General features: G+C 33.5%; 1 protein-coding gene across 1 annotated transcript in view; it reads left to right on the forward strand.

Annotated features, from left to right (window-relative positions):
* LOC145664764 (uncharacterized) overlaps positions 1 to 9,086 on the forward strand; it is a 64,942-nt gene extending 55,856 nt beyond the window's left edge. Inside the window, exon 8 of the mRNA XM_081731707.1 lies at positions 1,189 to 9,086. Coding sequence (XP_081587833.1) covers positions 1,189 to 1,375 — 187 coding nt within the window. The 3' untranslated portion in view covers positions 1,376 to 9,086. The remainder of the gene's footprint in view (positions 1 to 1,188) is intronic.
* Positions 9,087 to 16,405: the final 7,319 nt, after the last annotated feature.

A 16,405-nucleotide genomic window follows, 5' to 3' on the forward strand; every position in this document is an offset into this window, starting at 1 on the left:
ATAATAATAATAATAATAATAATAATAATAATAATAATAATGGTGGTGGTGGTGGTGGTGGTAGTGGAGGAGTAAAAATGTGACATTGATCAATTCTATTTGATCTGCAGTAAACTGATGTATTTAAAGTGACTGAAGTATGGGAAGTACGGTATTCCAGTATTTATACTTCATTTTATTAATTTAGGTAGCTAAATTATTAATATAAGAACTGCTTCCTTCTCGGTTCTGAGCTGAGAAAGGGTACAATGCAATAAGAAAAAATATTGGCTAGTTTGTGAATTAGAAAAGTAAATTGTGATAGAATTGTAATCGAAGTAATTTCAAATGTGTAACCACTTGTTTTCTTTTATCATTATTGTCAAACTATATTTGTAACCTAATAATTGTCCTATTTTTTTTTAACGTAAAACTGCTGTCCATCCTTTAATATTGTTCTCTAGAAAGTAGCAGGTAGGCGATTCAGTGCCAGGGCGCTTACTCCTGGTGCGTGGGGTCTCTGGTTCGATCCCCGACTGAGTAAGTTTGTGGTGGACGTCATTATCTCTGTGTGTTTTCTCAAGATACTTCCGTTTCCTCCCACAGTCTCATTTCACCAAATCTTCCGTTATCATTCACTTGCCTTAATCACCCATCTCCCTGAGTCTAAAGGGCATAATGGTGGGACATTAAACTAAAGATAGAAAGTAGTATATCTTAGTGAAATGATATATAATGGGAATACTCTTGATAGTTTAGATGTTCGTTGCGTTCTTTAATTAATTTTGATGCAATCAATTTTAATAAGTTCAGCTGTATAAGTTTCGCTGTGTTTCACTTGATTTTACATGTATGCTGCAAGTTCGAACTTCTGAAGAGGAATGCATAAAACTAACAAAATTACTGTAAGTCAGTTGGAGAAAAGGAAGTTAAATACATTAACTAATAAGTCAGTCGATAATCCGGAAGCTTCCAGTTGTTTCAAAATTCAGTTGAAGAGCTTCTAAATTAAATGCCGAATATACAATTTTGTGTAGGGGTTAACAGGTGGCACACACACTCTTTCTAGAGAAAAAGTAAGTCTTCCACGAAATTTTTCACACTATGTAAAAACAGATCAGTATTTTTGATAGATCACGTTGTGAGTTGAATACTAAAATGTTATTTTATTTTATTTTACTATTAATATTATTATTGTGTTATTTTAAGGTTTACTGTTGAAGTAGCTGATTTTGACTTTGGCCAAGATAGTGAACTAGAACAAAAGACATTTTATGAAAGGTTAAGGGAAGCAGTGGGAAACGCCTTCAAAGGAGCTCCTATGAACATTGAAGAAGACAGTGTATGGTCTTCGAGGAGTGACTCCAGAAACAGAAAATACGGGAGCATGCAATGAACACTTTCCCTGTTTTTGGTGATAATTGATCTTTGTGATATTAAGTGTAAACAGAAATAAAACTAATACCGTGTGCCAGTATACTTGTGTTGGAAGCTATGAATGAGTTAACGCCAAATTGGCGAAATAATTGTGATAAAAAAATCGAGTTGACTGAAGGTTTGTGTAAGTGATCAGAATAATAGAGGCTGTGTTTTTCATATAGTACTGCTAAGAGATTTAATAACATCCACAGATGGAATGTACATATTGCGAACTTTGGATGAATTTTCTGTTTTTTTGAGTAAAATGTCATTCTTTTTGTGAAGTTAACATGAAAGAGAAACCGGAAATCATAAAGTAAGTACCTGCCGTGCACACTAAGGGAGATATATAATCCCTAGTTTGGTCCTATAAAATGGTCCTAGTTTGGTCGTTTATCTGCAGCGGAATATATTAGTGAGTTTTCTCAGTGGGGTTTAACACGTATATTTTGTGGGGTTATATTTATTCGCAACGTACCCTGTAAATGGTTTCGTAATGGATTCATCAAATGCATTTGCTTATTGTTGCGTAAAAAAGAATCGGGTTAATTAATGTATGTTATTGAGAATTCTCACTATTAGTTATTTACTCCAATCATGATCTATAGAATCATTAATTAGTGTTACATGGATCTCTTTTGTGAGGGAAAAATACATCATTAAAATAATATAATTGTATAAAACGAACAAACTGAATATTTAGCCATAATATATTTATTAAAAAATAGTACTCCTTTACATCTACATAGTATTATATCAATTTTCGGTTAAAACAATGATAAAAGGCTTTTTCTAAAATATTACCAATCTGTGCATGAAGGCAGCTACTTGCAATATTTGGAACCTTTATATATATACTGTATTTGTAGTTCTTCTTTCCCCAAGGCTTCGGCTTTTGTATTTAAAATATCTAAATATTTCTCCTAGATGTTTATGCATCCCGTAACGTAAATGTTTTGCAGTTTGTATAACATTGTAGGAAGTAGCGTGACGGACAAACTGAAATTATTTTGTATAATATATAAGATACGCATATACTGTATTGCAGATACGTGCGAACATCCGAGCAACTTTCAGCCATTCCTAAATGATTTGAAAAGATTAATATGAAATATACTTACTAAAGTTTTGGTTCCCTAAAACACCCAGATTACAATTCTACCCATAAATGTTTCGACAAAACGTTATTGCCATCCTCCTCACGGATCCTTTCAAAAAACGAACGTTGCTGGACAAACTGTCTCTTAGCCTTTTCCGTACACTGTAACTTATGCATCTCCAGTATCAATGATTCAACAATATTTTCCTTGTACTTCTATAACTCCTATTCCGGTGTACTAATAAGTATCTTGTAAACTTGGTAAGTAATAAGTAATGAAACATTGATACAGGTCTCACTTGACAAAATGACAGGAAATATTGATGATGTGCCTTGAAAACCTTGGTATCTTCTGACCTGCAAGTTTAAAATCTGCGCACACTTAAAACATTAAGCGTTCAGTTTCTATGGACTAAAGGTAATGATGAAACGTAAGATTGTAAGTGTGCATTTTTCCATCAACGTTAGTTTTCTGAAGGGATCCGTATTGAAAATGGGAATAGTATTGTACTGTAACGCTTTATGGTTACAATTAGTATCTTTAACCATTGTTTCTGTACAGGTTGAATCCAAATTATCGTTTTTTTTTTTGAATGTACAGTTGTAACGAATTGAATGAACCATATTCTTTGACGTAGCATTACCTTGATTTACATTTTGTGAAATACTTAATTTTGAGGTTAGTCATTAAAATCGAGAATATCTTTTTAGGTACAAGTAACTAAAGTTTGTTATTGATTAAATTTTAATTTACTTCTGAGGGTTCTGCCCAAAGTGTTCGAGTTTATTCCAGATACAGAAGCCCATACGAATCGCACTGGACATATATTTAATTCAAGAATAATGACCTGATATCTCAGTAGTGAAGGATCATGTATCTTTCAGGTGAAATGAGTTGTGCAGTGAACATCACATTTTTGGGGTTTCTTTATTTTTCCGTCCTGTCTTATGTTCTCGTCCCTCCAATTCATTTATTTTCATTTAGCATCCATTGTCTTTTAGTCTCTAAGGCATAAACGTGGTTACCAGTGATGCTTAGTACCTATTCCATCGTTGTCTTTTAACCCATTGATTTAGTTTGAGAATTATTTTTCTATTTTCTTTGAAATGAACTGGAACTGTAATAATTTATTGTTCAAGTTTCGTTAAAAGTATTTTTCTCTTTGAAAATTGATTTGTATTACATGTAAATTAATATTACTTAAATTACTAGAACTGTACTGAAAGCAATGCCTGTTTGTTCATTATGCTTTCATTAACAGGAGTAAAACGATCAAACTACACATATACGTACACTGGTCTTTTGCTTGCAAAATAGTTTTATTTAAAAGAATCACCATTGCACTCAGCATGCATCCCAGAAAACAGTCATAACCTTGGCGGAGTACCTCTGAAGTGAGCATTTTAGCCCTAGGTGACTTGTCGTATGAACAATCCATAAATTGCCTCTTCTTAATGTTGGGTCGTATTAGCATGCCCGAGCTTCATCTCAGTCACAAGACAAAAAATATCTGTGATAAATATGACGAAGTGTTTTAGACAAGCTTCCACCTTTCTGCACGATAGTATATCCGTAGTTCAGGGTCGCATCATTGTTGTGGATCGTGATTCGGCGGTCTATACGAATCATGTCCTGAAATCATTGATGGTTGTCATCAGTCAGTACATTCTCTAGCCTTCCACTACGTGTTTTGTTTTCTATTAGTATTTCACCTTATTTAAACTTATTTACCCACCTTCGACCATTGTCTTCGTCCAGTACGGCCTCCCGATACACGTTTCGGAGCCGACCATGGATATTTGCAGCTGTGCATCCCTCTTTAGACTCTCCTTTGTTGATGCACTATCCTTTCTAATTGATCTAAAATAAACAATTGCAATTTCTGTATGAAGATTTGCTCTATGAGTGATATCAATTTCAGGCAAATGGCATTAATATTGCAGACCACCAGGCATTATTTTCAGTAAATTTGATTATTAAGTATTAAAATTATATGTATGTAATATAATTTAGTTTTCACTAAGTAAGAGACGTTTACATACATTTGTAGAAGAAATCAATAAAATCAAACCGTTAAAATTCCAATCCCTTTCAAAGAAAACAGAAAAATTATTTCCCACATAAGTCAATGAGCTAAGAAATAAAAATGATGCAGATATTTAGCACCATTAAATCGTTTTATTTTTCATTCTTCTTTCTCATATTTTTCTAAAGTTTTTCTTAATCTCATCCGCCTCTGTTAAGTTGCAACGCAGAACCGAAGTTTATAAATTTTATTTCTTTTTAATCACATTAAGTAATGTAGAGTGTTTATTGAAATTGTATTTACTTCATAAAATAAAAATAGTGGGAAAACTATATTGAGATCCGGAGAAGAACCGACTCAGTAGTTTTGAAAAGGTCATGAGTCAGATAAGTAAAGTTATGAGAACACCGGAAAAAAAAAAAAAAAAAACTTTAATTTTTGAAAATTCTGATAGATATAAAATGATAGACCTCTGTTTGAGAAAGTAGAGTTTTCGTGTCACTGTACAAAATGATCAACGTGTTGTGAACAATTGATGTTACAAAATAAATAAATAAAAAGTTGGACTAAAGCAAAATCGTCATTTTCTGACTCATGACTTTTCAAAACTACTGATTCAATTATACTTAAACTCCTGAATCATTTATGTTTGTAATAACGCTATAAAATTGTGACCTCCAGTTTGCATAGGGATATACCTAACATTGTTTGCATATAAGTCGTTAATGAGAAAGGCAACGTAATTTCGAATCTTACTCAAGTTGACCATTATGACTGAGGTTTTCCAGGTATTTCAATTATTTTACCTGCGGGTTCTAGGGGACTTTTTGAGGGACATTGACCGAGTCTTAAAGCCAGTGAGTTTTTTTTTTTTTTTTTTTTTTTTTTTTTTTTTTTTTTTTTTTTTTTTTTTTATATGTACATTCATGTCCAAAATGATTGTCGCATATCTATAAGTCTTGTTGTGCGAATATAATTGGATAATGATATCGCAGGATACTTTTAATACTGTTACTATGAGTATAATCGGGAAATGTATATGTGTGGTAACTTTCATAGAAAAAAAAAATATAAATACGAAAATTAGAATGAGTACAGCAAAATGTTGCTAAATGGACGAGGAAAGTTTTTTTTCGTTATTTTATTTTTATTTACAGCTCTTTCGACATGAAATTTACCACATACATGTCTCTGCACATGTACATCTTTATTTTTCTTAGTTTAACATGGGGTTTTTTTTAGTAACTAAAACTGCTTAAACAAGATTGCATCTATAGTGTTAAACTACAGAAATCTGCACTACCAAGTCTATACTTGAATACCTAAACGGTAACTTCGGTATGGAATTGAAACTCAATATCTTTGTTCAGTAATTCTCCCAATGTCTTTAATATTACATTATTTATATATACATTGATACAGTGAATCAGTAGTTCAGTTGAACTTGTCAAGAGATATAATTCACTTTGTGAATTTCGTCTATTGAAATTATACTTATCTAAACCAGTGCTATTCAAACTTTTTTTTCTCGCGTACCCCTAGACACAGTTCGCCATCCAATTATGTACCCCTGAAACTGTTTAAAAGAAATTTAAGCCAAATTACTTCTTAAACTTAATACACATGTTCTGTTGATTAAAAAGGGAATCAAATAGAGATTCAACAAAAGGACAATCAATGTACCAATCAAAAGACAGGGGGCTAAAATCAGTGGCAGATCCAGGGGACGATCGCCCCCCCCCCCCCAGAAGAGGAAACTTTCTTATGTTATATATAAATATAACCCATCCCAGATATTGGAGTTCTTAAAAGTAGTTTTAAGTAGCAGTATTACAACCCCCCCACACACACACACACACTAGAAGTCCGTCCTGGATCTGCCCCTGGGTAAAATGCACATCCGAAAAAAATGAACATGGGAAATTTCAAAACATATGGGAGACATCCGGTTCTACTGAGAAGGATTTTCCCCTCATCCTCCTCGATAATTCATACACTGAGGACAATATTAGAAATTCAAAAACCAAAAGTAACTTTAGAACTAACCTGTTAATGAGATGACTGAATTGTTTCCGGCGACGCCAACTCCTCGATTCTTGGTCAAATCTTCGAGAATGCCAGAATCAGAGCTGATTCTGGATTCAAACGATTTTTGTGCTTCGTTTTTATTGATGTTAAAACGGAGAAACCCTGTTCACACAAGTATGTTGATGGAAATGGAAGAAGTTGTGAGATAGCACTGTCACTAATTTCATTGTATTCTTTTCGAGCATAAATACAAAAGTCACAAATTGACAGGTTATCGAATTTTATTTACAGTGAACTGTCAACAGACATTTCCAGCAGACCCCCAAAAGCAGCATTACGTACCCAAGAAAACATCTTCGCGTATTCCCCGTTGAATAGCACTGATCTAAACCACAGTTCTAATATAACAACAACAAATTTATAGCTCTAATTTAGAATAAGCTAGGAATATATATTTTTTGAACTATACACAACAACACACTGAGCAAAGCTATGTGATAATATATATATATATATATATGAACACACAATCACATGATAGTTTCAACACAATAACTCTGTCTTCATCAGATTTCCACTCCTTCTCTGTGGAAGTGTGAAGAAGACACAGTTATTGTGTTGAAACTTACGGGATTGTGTGTTTTTATATATGCGTATATTATCACACAGCCTTGCTCAGTGTGTTGTTGTGTGTAGTTTAACAATATGAAAACAAGGCCTGGTAGAAATAGGTCTTTTTTATTTTTTTAAATTACTTTTTCGTTTATTTTTTTTTCTCTTCACGTTATGAAATGGTTACGATATATTTTTATTTTTAGTGCTTAATTTATTTATTGCTTAATATATCCACAAAACTTTAATCTCTACATCTTTTGTTTTGTGTTGCATTTGATATGAGGATATTTTGTATATTTGTATACAAACGTTGTAATTTGTCTAATAAGATATTCAGAAGTTAATGAAATTCATTTTTTTTTTTTTTTTTTTTTTAATGGTAAATAAGGTCTGTCTCTTAGTCAACCTTTCAGATGTAACAATGGTTTTCGTGCCCTTAGGTTATTGAATGATTAACGTGTTCCTTTTGTGTGCATAAAGGCCCAAACTCTATTCCAATCAGGGGTGGGAATAGATACTCGTTATTGATCCAGTATACACGTGGAAGGGCACAATACTTGTATTGAAAAGTGGCCGCATTTTTTAAGTTAGATAAAAATAAATGTGCGGATTACACATCACGTGCTCAGATAGTATTTTTTTTCTTTCTTTTTCTCTCTAGATGTGAACTTGATAATTTAGTTTTTTTTCTATCTTACCTATGGAATTTGGATGTATTCTTTGGAATGTAATTAGTACGAGCATACACGTGTATAATTGTTTCAAAGTCGAGGTTGCTTGTTGGGCATTTCTTTGCGACAATGGTGTAAAAATTCATTCATAATTTTGCATAATTCTTTTGTTTGTGTAGCCGTGTGGAACAGATTTAAAATGTAGTATGCAAGTAGTCAAAAAGAGATTTTCTTTTTCTTCAAAGATAGCTTTATGAAACAAAACTTCCCTAAATTCATCATTTTTTTTCCTGCTATAGTTGAAAATATAAGTTACTTCGCATAATGTAACGTCAAACGTTTCGTTGGTTACCATAAATGTGACATTTCGTTATTTACTTTATTATTATGGTGCAATTTTATTATTATTATTATTGTCTTGTAATAGTCATGTTGTGCTTTGTGTTTTATGAGTTGATTTTTCAACCATGAATATTCTACATGTATAGTACATTTCAAAACATAACGTCTTCAATACCAGGAGATATTCCTAATATTTACCAGGCAGCATTTCCTTAATACTCTACTTACGCACTAAAACATAAAGAACGGTTCTTAAGTGTGAATTATTTGATATATTACAATTTTCTTCCCAATGAGAAAGTTCCTTCGGAAGTTAGTTACCATATGTAATGAGGACTTCGTGTTTCGAAATGAACTATATACTATTTTAAGTCTAGTAATACCATGCTTGATACGATTGTCGCTGTTAAACAATGAAAAGATTATTTTTGTATGGAATCAACGAATAATGGACTTCGTTCTTATTGGCTTTATAATGGACCAAATCTTGATAACGATTATATAGCTAAGTTTTGTGTATTCACATTGGAAACTAGGGGAACATCTACCATGAAACCAGAGGAGTATATTACTTCTGTATTTCCCCTTTATTGTTTAAAAGTACTATAATAGATTGTCTTCTCCAGTTAGTATTTTCTTTATTACGACTTTTATTGTAAAATGTTATTTTAAAGTTTGACGACAAAGGTTGTTACAATGTTAATATTTTATATGCGTCATTTTCATATGTGAAATCATTATAATTAGTATTTTTATGTTATGAAACAGGACGCATATAAAATTACAGACTTATTTTGTTATGTATTCATATAGACATAGATCAGTTTCATCTGACGGCTGTTTTTTGAGCTGTTTGGCATGAAAATATAATTTGTTTTAAATGACAATAAAAACATAAAAGAGTTATTCGTAGTTTTAAAGTGATTGCTATCTTTATGTTAGAGATAAATATAAGATTATGACCAAAATTTCATTTTCATTGTGTAGGTAAAGCAGGTATTTTCATCTAATTGGTGACTGAAAATATGTCTCCTAATTTCGCATCTCTTTCTGCCAGTTTCATTAACATTCGTCAAGTATAAATGAATGTTTAACAGACAGTCCCATTATATTAAAGAACATAGATAAACAAGTTATAGTGCTAATAATCATTGATAAAAGACATTTTGTGAGGAAGGAAGGGACAAGTAGAGTTCAGCTAATCTTTCCAATACTTAGTCTACAGAAGATTGATCTGTTTATATCCGACTGATTTGGCAATGTTGTTGTCATTTGTGTACTTGCACCTGAACCATGAAACCGGCGTCATTATAGGTGTGATGTCTCAGCTTGCAGGTGCAAAAGTGAGGTGTTGCTGCTAATGAAATGTCGCCGATATGAATCGTTAGGGGAAATGGGCATCATGGCACATTTCCACGCACATTTTTCGTACAACTGAATAGTGTTGCCGTGAAAATAATTTAACTCTCAGAGTTACCATCTTATTCGTCGCCGTCTTGATGTGCGGAGCATACGTAAGGGCCGGGTTCACAACTTGCCCGAAACCACATTGTTGAACTAAGAAGATCTCCGCAAATGTACGAAAGGCATTTAGCGGAATGAAATGAAAGACGGCGGGTGTCACGTTAGATGAGACCGACCTTTATCTCACGCGTAATGGTACCGTCACATTTCTGGCAAGAAACGTACCGGTGTTTTCCTTAGGGAATCATGAGTATGTCGTCTGATACGGTAAGGGGGGAAGTTGGAGGTACACAAGATGGACAGAAATGTGAAGATGACCTCAGTCTATCGGAAAGGACCAGATGCAAATCCACGTAAAAAAAAAAATAATAATAATAATAAATAAAATAAAATAAAAAAAATAATAAAAAAAACAGTCATACTATCAGATTATCTTTCCTTCGTTTTATCATGACATGAGCGATGAATCATGAGACAGTATATTCCCTTCCATGGCATTCCTGTAAAAAACCCTGACGCTAACCAAGTGTATTTCTGCACATTTGAACAGATAAAACGCTTACAATATCGATACTCTATGGAAACAACTGACCTATGAAAAACCTACAAGGATGGGATGGGATGGTTTTTATATGCTTATGCTCCAGTGTAGTTTGTTGCTGTGGAAATCGTGATACCGGGCGATAATCGATAATGCTGGTGGCTTGATAAAACACAACCGGTGATGGCGTCACGGGTTTCAGAAGAGCACCACTTTGGAAATCGGTCAGATATAACCCGATCAGCCTTCTATATATGACTTATATAACTTCAGTTTAAGCTGAGACCCGAACTACTATTAATCCAGACCCAGATTTGCCACATCAGGGGCGAGAACACTAATCAATTAGAAATATGAAAGCTCGCAAGAGATGTCGGTTTAATGACGACGACTTCTCCATTGGTTACGTTATTCTCCTAACCCCTTGACGTACATGGGACATATTTGTCCCATTTATAATTTTTACTATAGGTCTCTTATAATACTTAAATGATCATTCCTAACGACATTTTTGTAATTATCAAGGAGAAACTGATAAATAGCAAGAATTGTGTAGCCAACATTGAATTTTACATCGTTTTCGATACAATGGAAAGTAGTAGCTTTTCATGGTGTTCTTCTGGCCTCGTATCTCTAATTTATTTCTAGTTTCCAGTAGATTTTTCTAGCTACGGTAAGTGGATTTAGGATTATTAACCCTCAAAGGACCAAGGGGGCTATAAAATGTCCACACTTTTGAATATCTTTGTTTTGATGTTCAATATTTGTGAGCCCCTTCTCCATATTTTTATTTTGTGTCAGTAAGTATCTAAAATAATTGTTTCGATGGGACAAATCTTTCGCCTCTGTTTCGTTGGTTAATAATAAAAGCAAAATTCGACGGTGGACACAAAATAACCCCGCTTGGTCCAATTAAGTACCTTGAATTTTGATTTTTTTTTTTTTTTTTAATTTCTGCTTTTAGCTGGCTACTGTGTTCATATAGTAGACAAATGACTGTCTACATCTTCGCCATTAGCAGTACAAGGGTGATACTCCTTTGAAGACAGTTGTACAGTCTGTGAACAGTCTTTGTATAATTTTCAGTGCGTTGTGTTTCTTTTACAAAATAATAATGAGTAGATATTTGTCGGAAAAAAAATAGCGGAGGAACTTTCTTCTGATGTGAGTGAAACTGAGTTAAGTGGTTTAGAAGAAGATGTGAGACCGAGAACCATGTAAGTGACATCGAAAACATTTATGATTGTGACGATGAAGTTTACCATTCCAGTGACTCGGAATCGGTAATATCAAAATGGAGTGATAATCCGAATGTGAACGATAGTAAGGGAACGTATGTTTCTACAAAGTACATAAGCAAATCTGGTAGAGTGTACGTTGATAAACCACCACCTTGTATACGAAGAACAAAGCAAAATATTATACGTGAACGACCTGGACTAAAGCCAGGCGGTATTGTAAACAATATTCGTGAATCTTTTCTGAAATTTTTCACAGACGAAATTCTATCAGAAATCGTGAAACATACCAATGAAGAAGCATCTAGAGAAAATATTGACCCCACCAATGAAAGTGAAGCGCTTGCACTTATAGGAGTGCTTATTCTGATGGGAGCAAATGATGACACTAACTTAGACTATTACGATTTGTGGTCTGAGGATTTAGGACGATCTGTATACATTGCAAGCATGAGTCGGAACAGATTTCGTTCTCTCCTCAAAATTCTTCGGTTTGATAACAAGGCTACGAGAGAGCAAAGGAAAGCTAAGGACAAATTTGCACCTTTACGCAAAGTGTTCAACCTTCTGAACGACACGTTTCCGAAGTATTGTAAACTTGGAACTAATACAGTTATTGATGAAATGCTTTCCCTTTTCCGCGGTAATTGTAAGTTCAAAGTTTTTATGAAAGAGAAACCTGGCAAATACGGTATACTCATCAGGATGTTAGCTGACTGTGATACCGATACGTTTATAATATGGAAGTGTATGCCGGTAAGGAAGAGGGCACAACAACTGCCTCAAGAGGACCAAAAGAAGTACTGAAACGACTTGTCACTCCTATAAAGAATACAGGTAGGAATGTCAATACAGACAGATACTACACGTCTGTAGAATTGGCTGAAGATTTGTACATTGACTATGGTCTTACATTAGTAGGAACATTACAAAGCAATAGGAAACACATTCCTGAGGAACTGAAATCCATCAACAATAGGGAACTACATTCTAATATGTTTGCATTCACTGATCCCAACAGTGGAAAGCCTCCGGTAACAATAGTGTCCTATGTAGCTAAGGAAAAACCGAAAAAACTTATTACTACTGTCAACTCAACATAATGATGACAAGATATCAGATACTGAGGGAAAGAACAAATCAGACATAAATTTATTCTATAACGCAACAAAAGGTGGTGTCGATACAATCGACCAAATGGCACGTAAATACAGCACCAAGAGAAGTACACTGAGATGGCCACTATCCGTCTTTTTTACGCTTATTGACATCGCTTGTATAAACGCATATACCTTGTACACAATGAACTTTCCTGATTGGAATAAAACAAAAAGTAATAGAAGGCGCTTGTTTCTTCAAGAACTGGGAATTGAACTCATCAAGCCAAACATTGAAGAACGCACCAAAAATGTTAGGGGTATGCAGCGTAATATTGTTTTCTCAACGGAAAACGTACTGAAGAGAAAAATCACCACACATCGTCAGGACATTGCACGGTCTGCAACAACAGTCAAAGGTAGGTGTCATGTATGCAACTCCCAGGCGAGAACGAAACGTGAAAAACAAAACAAGCTTCCTAAAACAAAATCGTGTGTACCAAATGCATCAGATTGGTTTGTGGGAAACATAGTAAGAAAGTAAACATTTGTGAGAATTGTCAGCTCGACACTGAAAACTCCGATTGAATACTCCGTGAAAAGTCCCGCACTACAAAGTTACTTACATCAATAGCATATGAACAGTGGTGTAGATTGTTCAAGAACTCAAAATTAGTGTGATGTAAACATTGCCAAGATTATAAATTTAGTATTAGCTTCACATAATAATATATGAAAGCTATGTATGGTATCATCCTTCCAATTAATTTTATTGAATAATACTCAGCATACCGTTACATACAAATAAGCCTAAATACCCATGTGGACAATCATAAATATTATATGAAAAGGTGTATTTGTTAATTATACTAAATTTCACAACAATAAAATCGCATTTAAGTGCAATAATACAGTTGATATTTTTTAATCCCCCGTTGGTCCACAGCGAAACGGGTTGACGCTTGGTCCTGCGAGGGTTAAGAATTATTTAATATATTTATGTGGCATTTCATCAAATTCATGAAAAAATGTACAAACTATAGAGCAAAAAGTATGTTGGACATCCGTGTCCCTATGTACTTCAAGGGTACCTCACTGTGATATTTTAGGCTTTTTAGGTCATTTACTTTTGAAACAATCCATTTATTGAAAAAGGGATCATCGCTCTTCCCAAAATATTTATCTTGTCCTAAACACTACTTGAAACAGGGATTTCTCCAAGATCTCCAGTTTGAACTTGAATATGTCCCAAGCTCACATTTTTTATCTCCTTTCAGGGATGTTAACATTACGTGAGTTTGTTGTCAAGGATGGGGAAATCATTCAAGTTTTACATGCTAAGAATAGTAACAATGAATAAAATTTTCACCTGCTCGAAGAGGATAGATTGTTCCTGGCAGAATATATTGAAGGAGTGACACATTATAAAAAAATCCTATTATCGCTCACTCAAATCGAAGCTCGAATGTGGAAGCAACAAGCCTACCTACCCCAGCGGAGCAGGAAACTGAGAAATGGTCAAATACCTCAGATGCTAAAAGTTAGGTTGTCCTTATTTCAAGTGGAAATGTCAGTATAAGCCTAGACGTTTCTCCGATAATAATTTCGATTTTGGAAAAATTTTAATTCTCGATGTAGAAGAGAGTCACTGTCCCCATACTTATTGATATTTTCTTGTCGGTCATAAATTTTAATATTTTGGTTAAACGGCTGAAGAATGTGGGATACGCTCAACAACACGATGTGGCATTTATCATAAACAGTCCTGAGTTGAAAGCCTTTCTTGGAATTAACGTTTAATGAATTATTATGCACTGCCAAAAATTAGAAACTATTGATCAAGTAAGCCTGATTTGCTTATTCCATATGTTGCTTAGGTAATGCCACTACATCGATTTGAAGAAATTCGGAAACATTAACATTCTTCTAATAACGAAACTCAGCTAGAAAACAGAAAACAGCGTCGTATGATTGTGCTAATTAAATCAGTCCTATAATAACTCATCTAAATAAAATAAAAGTTGCCAAAATGCTATGAATCCAACTAAAACTCAGACCAAAGATGAACACATGGTCATAATATTATGAATCAATATGTAAAAAACAACCTAAAAGAGGGGCTTCAAAATGTATTGTAGGTGCGATTCTAAAACTGGTTACCTCTTTGAATATGATCTGTACACAGGGAAGAAACATGATAGTAATCCAGAGGTAGGACTTGGTGAATCTGTTGTTCTGCAAGTAACAAAATCAGCCTGAGGTTTTTGTTGCAAAGGGAATGTTGATAATTCCTTTAATTCACCTGCTCCACAATATATGTTACAAGAAAAGAAGGTAAAAGGATGTGGGACACTACGTAAGAGCAAGAGAAATATGCCCAAGACCTTTCTAGCTGACCAGGACATGAAAAGAGGTGATATTTACTCCATTTGGACTGATTGGCCAGTATTCCAGTAGGAAGAGGGCATTATCTAAAACTGTAAATATATAAGAAGATGTGAAGGTGTAGTTCCACCACAAGAACTAGGGTTCTGCTTGATCAAAGCACTGTGTAAATTGTTCTTTTGAAAAGATTGAAAGCCGCACTAACAATGTGTGTTCAGTGTGCAATGTTCCTCTATGTTTTGTAGTGGGTTGTAATAGTTTTCAGGCATACCACTGCCGTAAGTAAACAGCTGAGTTATTTTCTTTCGTTTCTGCGCTGACATGCTTGCAGTAAGTGCGAATTTATAGTTGAAATTATATATACAAGTTCTCAGAGAAATGCAGCGATAAATAAAAGCAGATTCGGGGAGACTTTCTCTCCCTCAATATCAATCACCATGTAAACAATGAGGTAAACAATATTACAAACTTTAAAACAAATTCTTCTAAATTTTAAGTATAAATAAAATTCAGTGTCTATTTCGTAATTCTTATACATAGATTTCATGACAAGTGCTAACCTATGGATATATATATGTATAATGATTGATAATTTAAGTCAAACTATGGACATGGAACATCAATTAACAATTTATTTTGGGAATTATCTCCAATTGAATAATGTAGGTATATATATGCATCTCTTGTTTATGGTCGGAATATAAATATGTCAAGGTGCAAGCTATGGATCTGAAAGAAAGAATATATATATATATATATATATATATATATATATATATATATATATATATATATATATATATATATATATATTAGATTAATCAACGAATGGGAAAAGAAATATATATAGATAATGGTAATAATAATAATATAGATATAAAGTAAAATAAGTAAGAATGAATAAATAAATAAAATACGGTAAGAAAAATATATAAATATTATAAAGAAGAAAGAGAGAAAAGAAATGATATACTTACCACCTCATATTGCATTAGATCCGATGGGAAGAGATGTAGACCGTGGCATACCTAAATAAAGAGGAGAGATTCATTAATATATATATATATATATATATATATATATATATATATATATATATATATACAGGGTGCGAATTGGCGGGGGGGATGCCAGGGATTTCCCCCCCCCCCGACAAAAATCTTTCCCACCCTGCAGAAGAAAAATTTTATCCCTGGCAGGGATAACTTTTTCCCCCTCTCGAGTATTTTTAAATGGACATAAAGATAAGATAGAAAAAGGGAACAATTCTTACTTTGCGTAGCTAACCTAAATATTACTTGAGTGAAAATTTATGAAAGATCTCACATCTCAACTGTTTTGTACTTGTTAGTATATATATATATATATATATATATATATATATATATATATATATATATATATATATATATATATATATATATATATATATATATATATATATATATATATGTGTGTGTGTGGGTGTGTGTGTGTGTGTGTGTGTGTGTGTGTGTGTGG

This window comes from Thermobia domestica, chromosome 11 (genome assembly GCF_964235325.1).
Source record: "Thermobia domestica chromosome 11, izTheDome1.hap1.1, whole genome shotgun sequence".
NCBI classification, from domain to species: Eukaryota; Metazoa; Arthropoda; class Insecta; order Zygentoma; family Lepismatidae; genus Thermobia; species Thermobia domestica.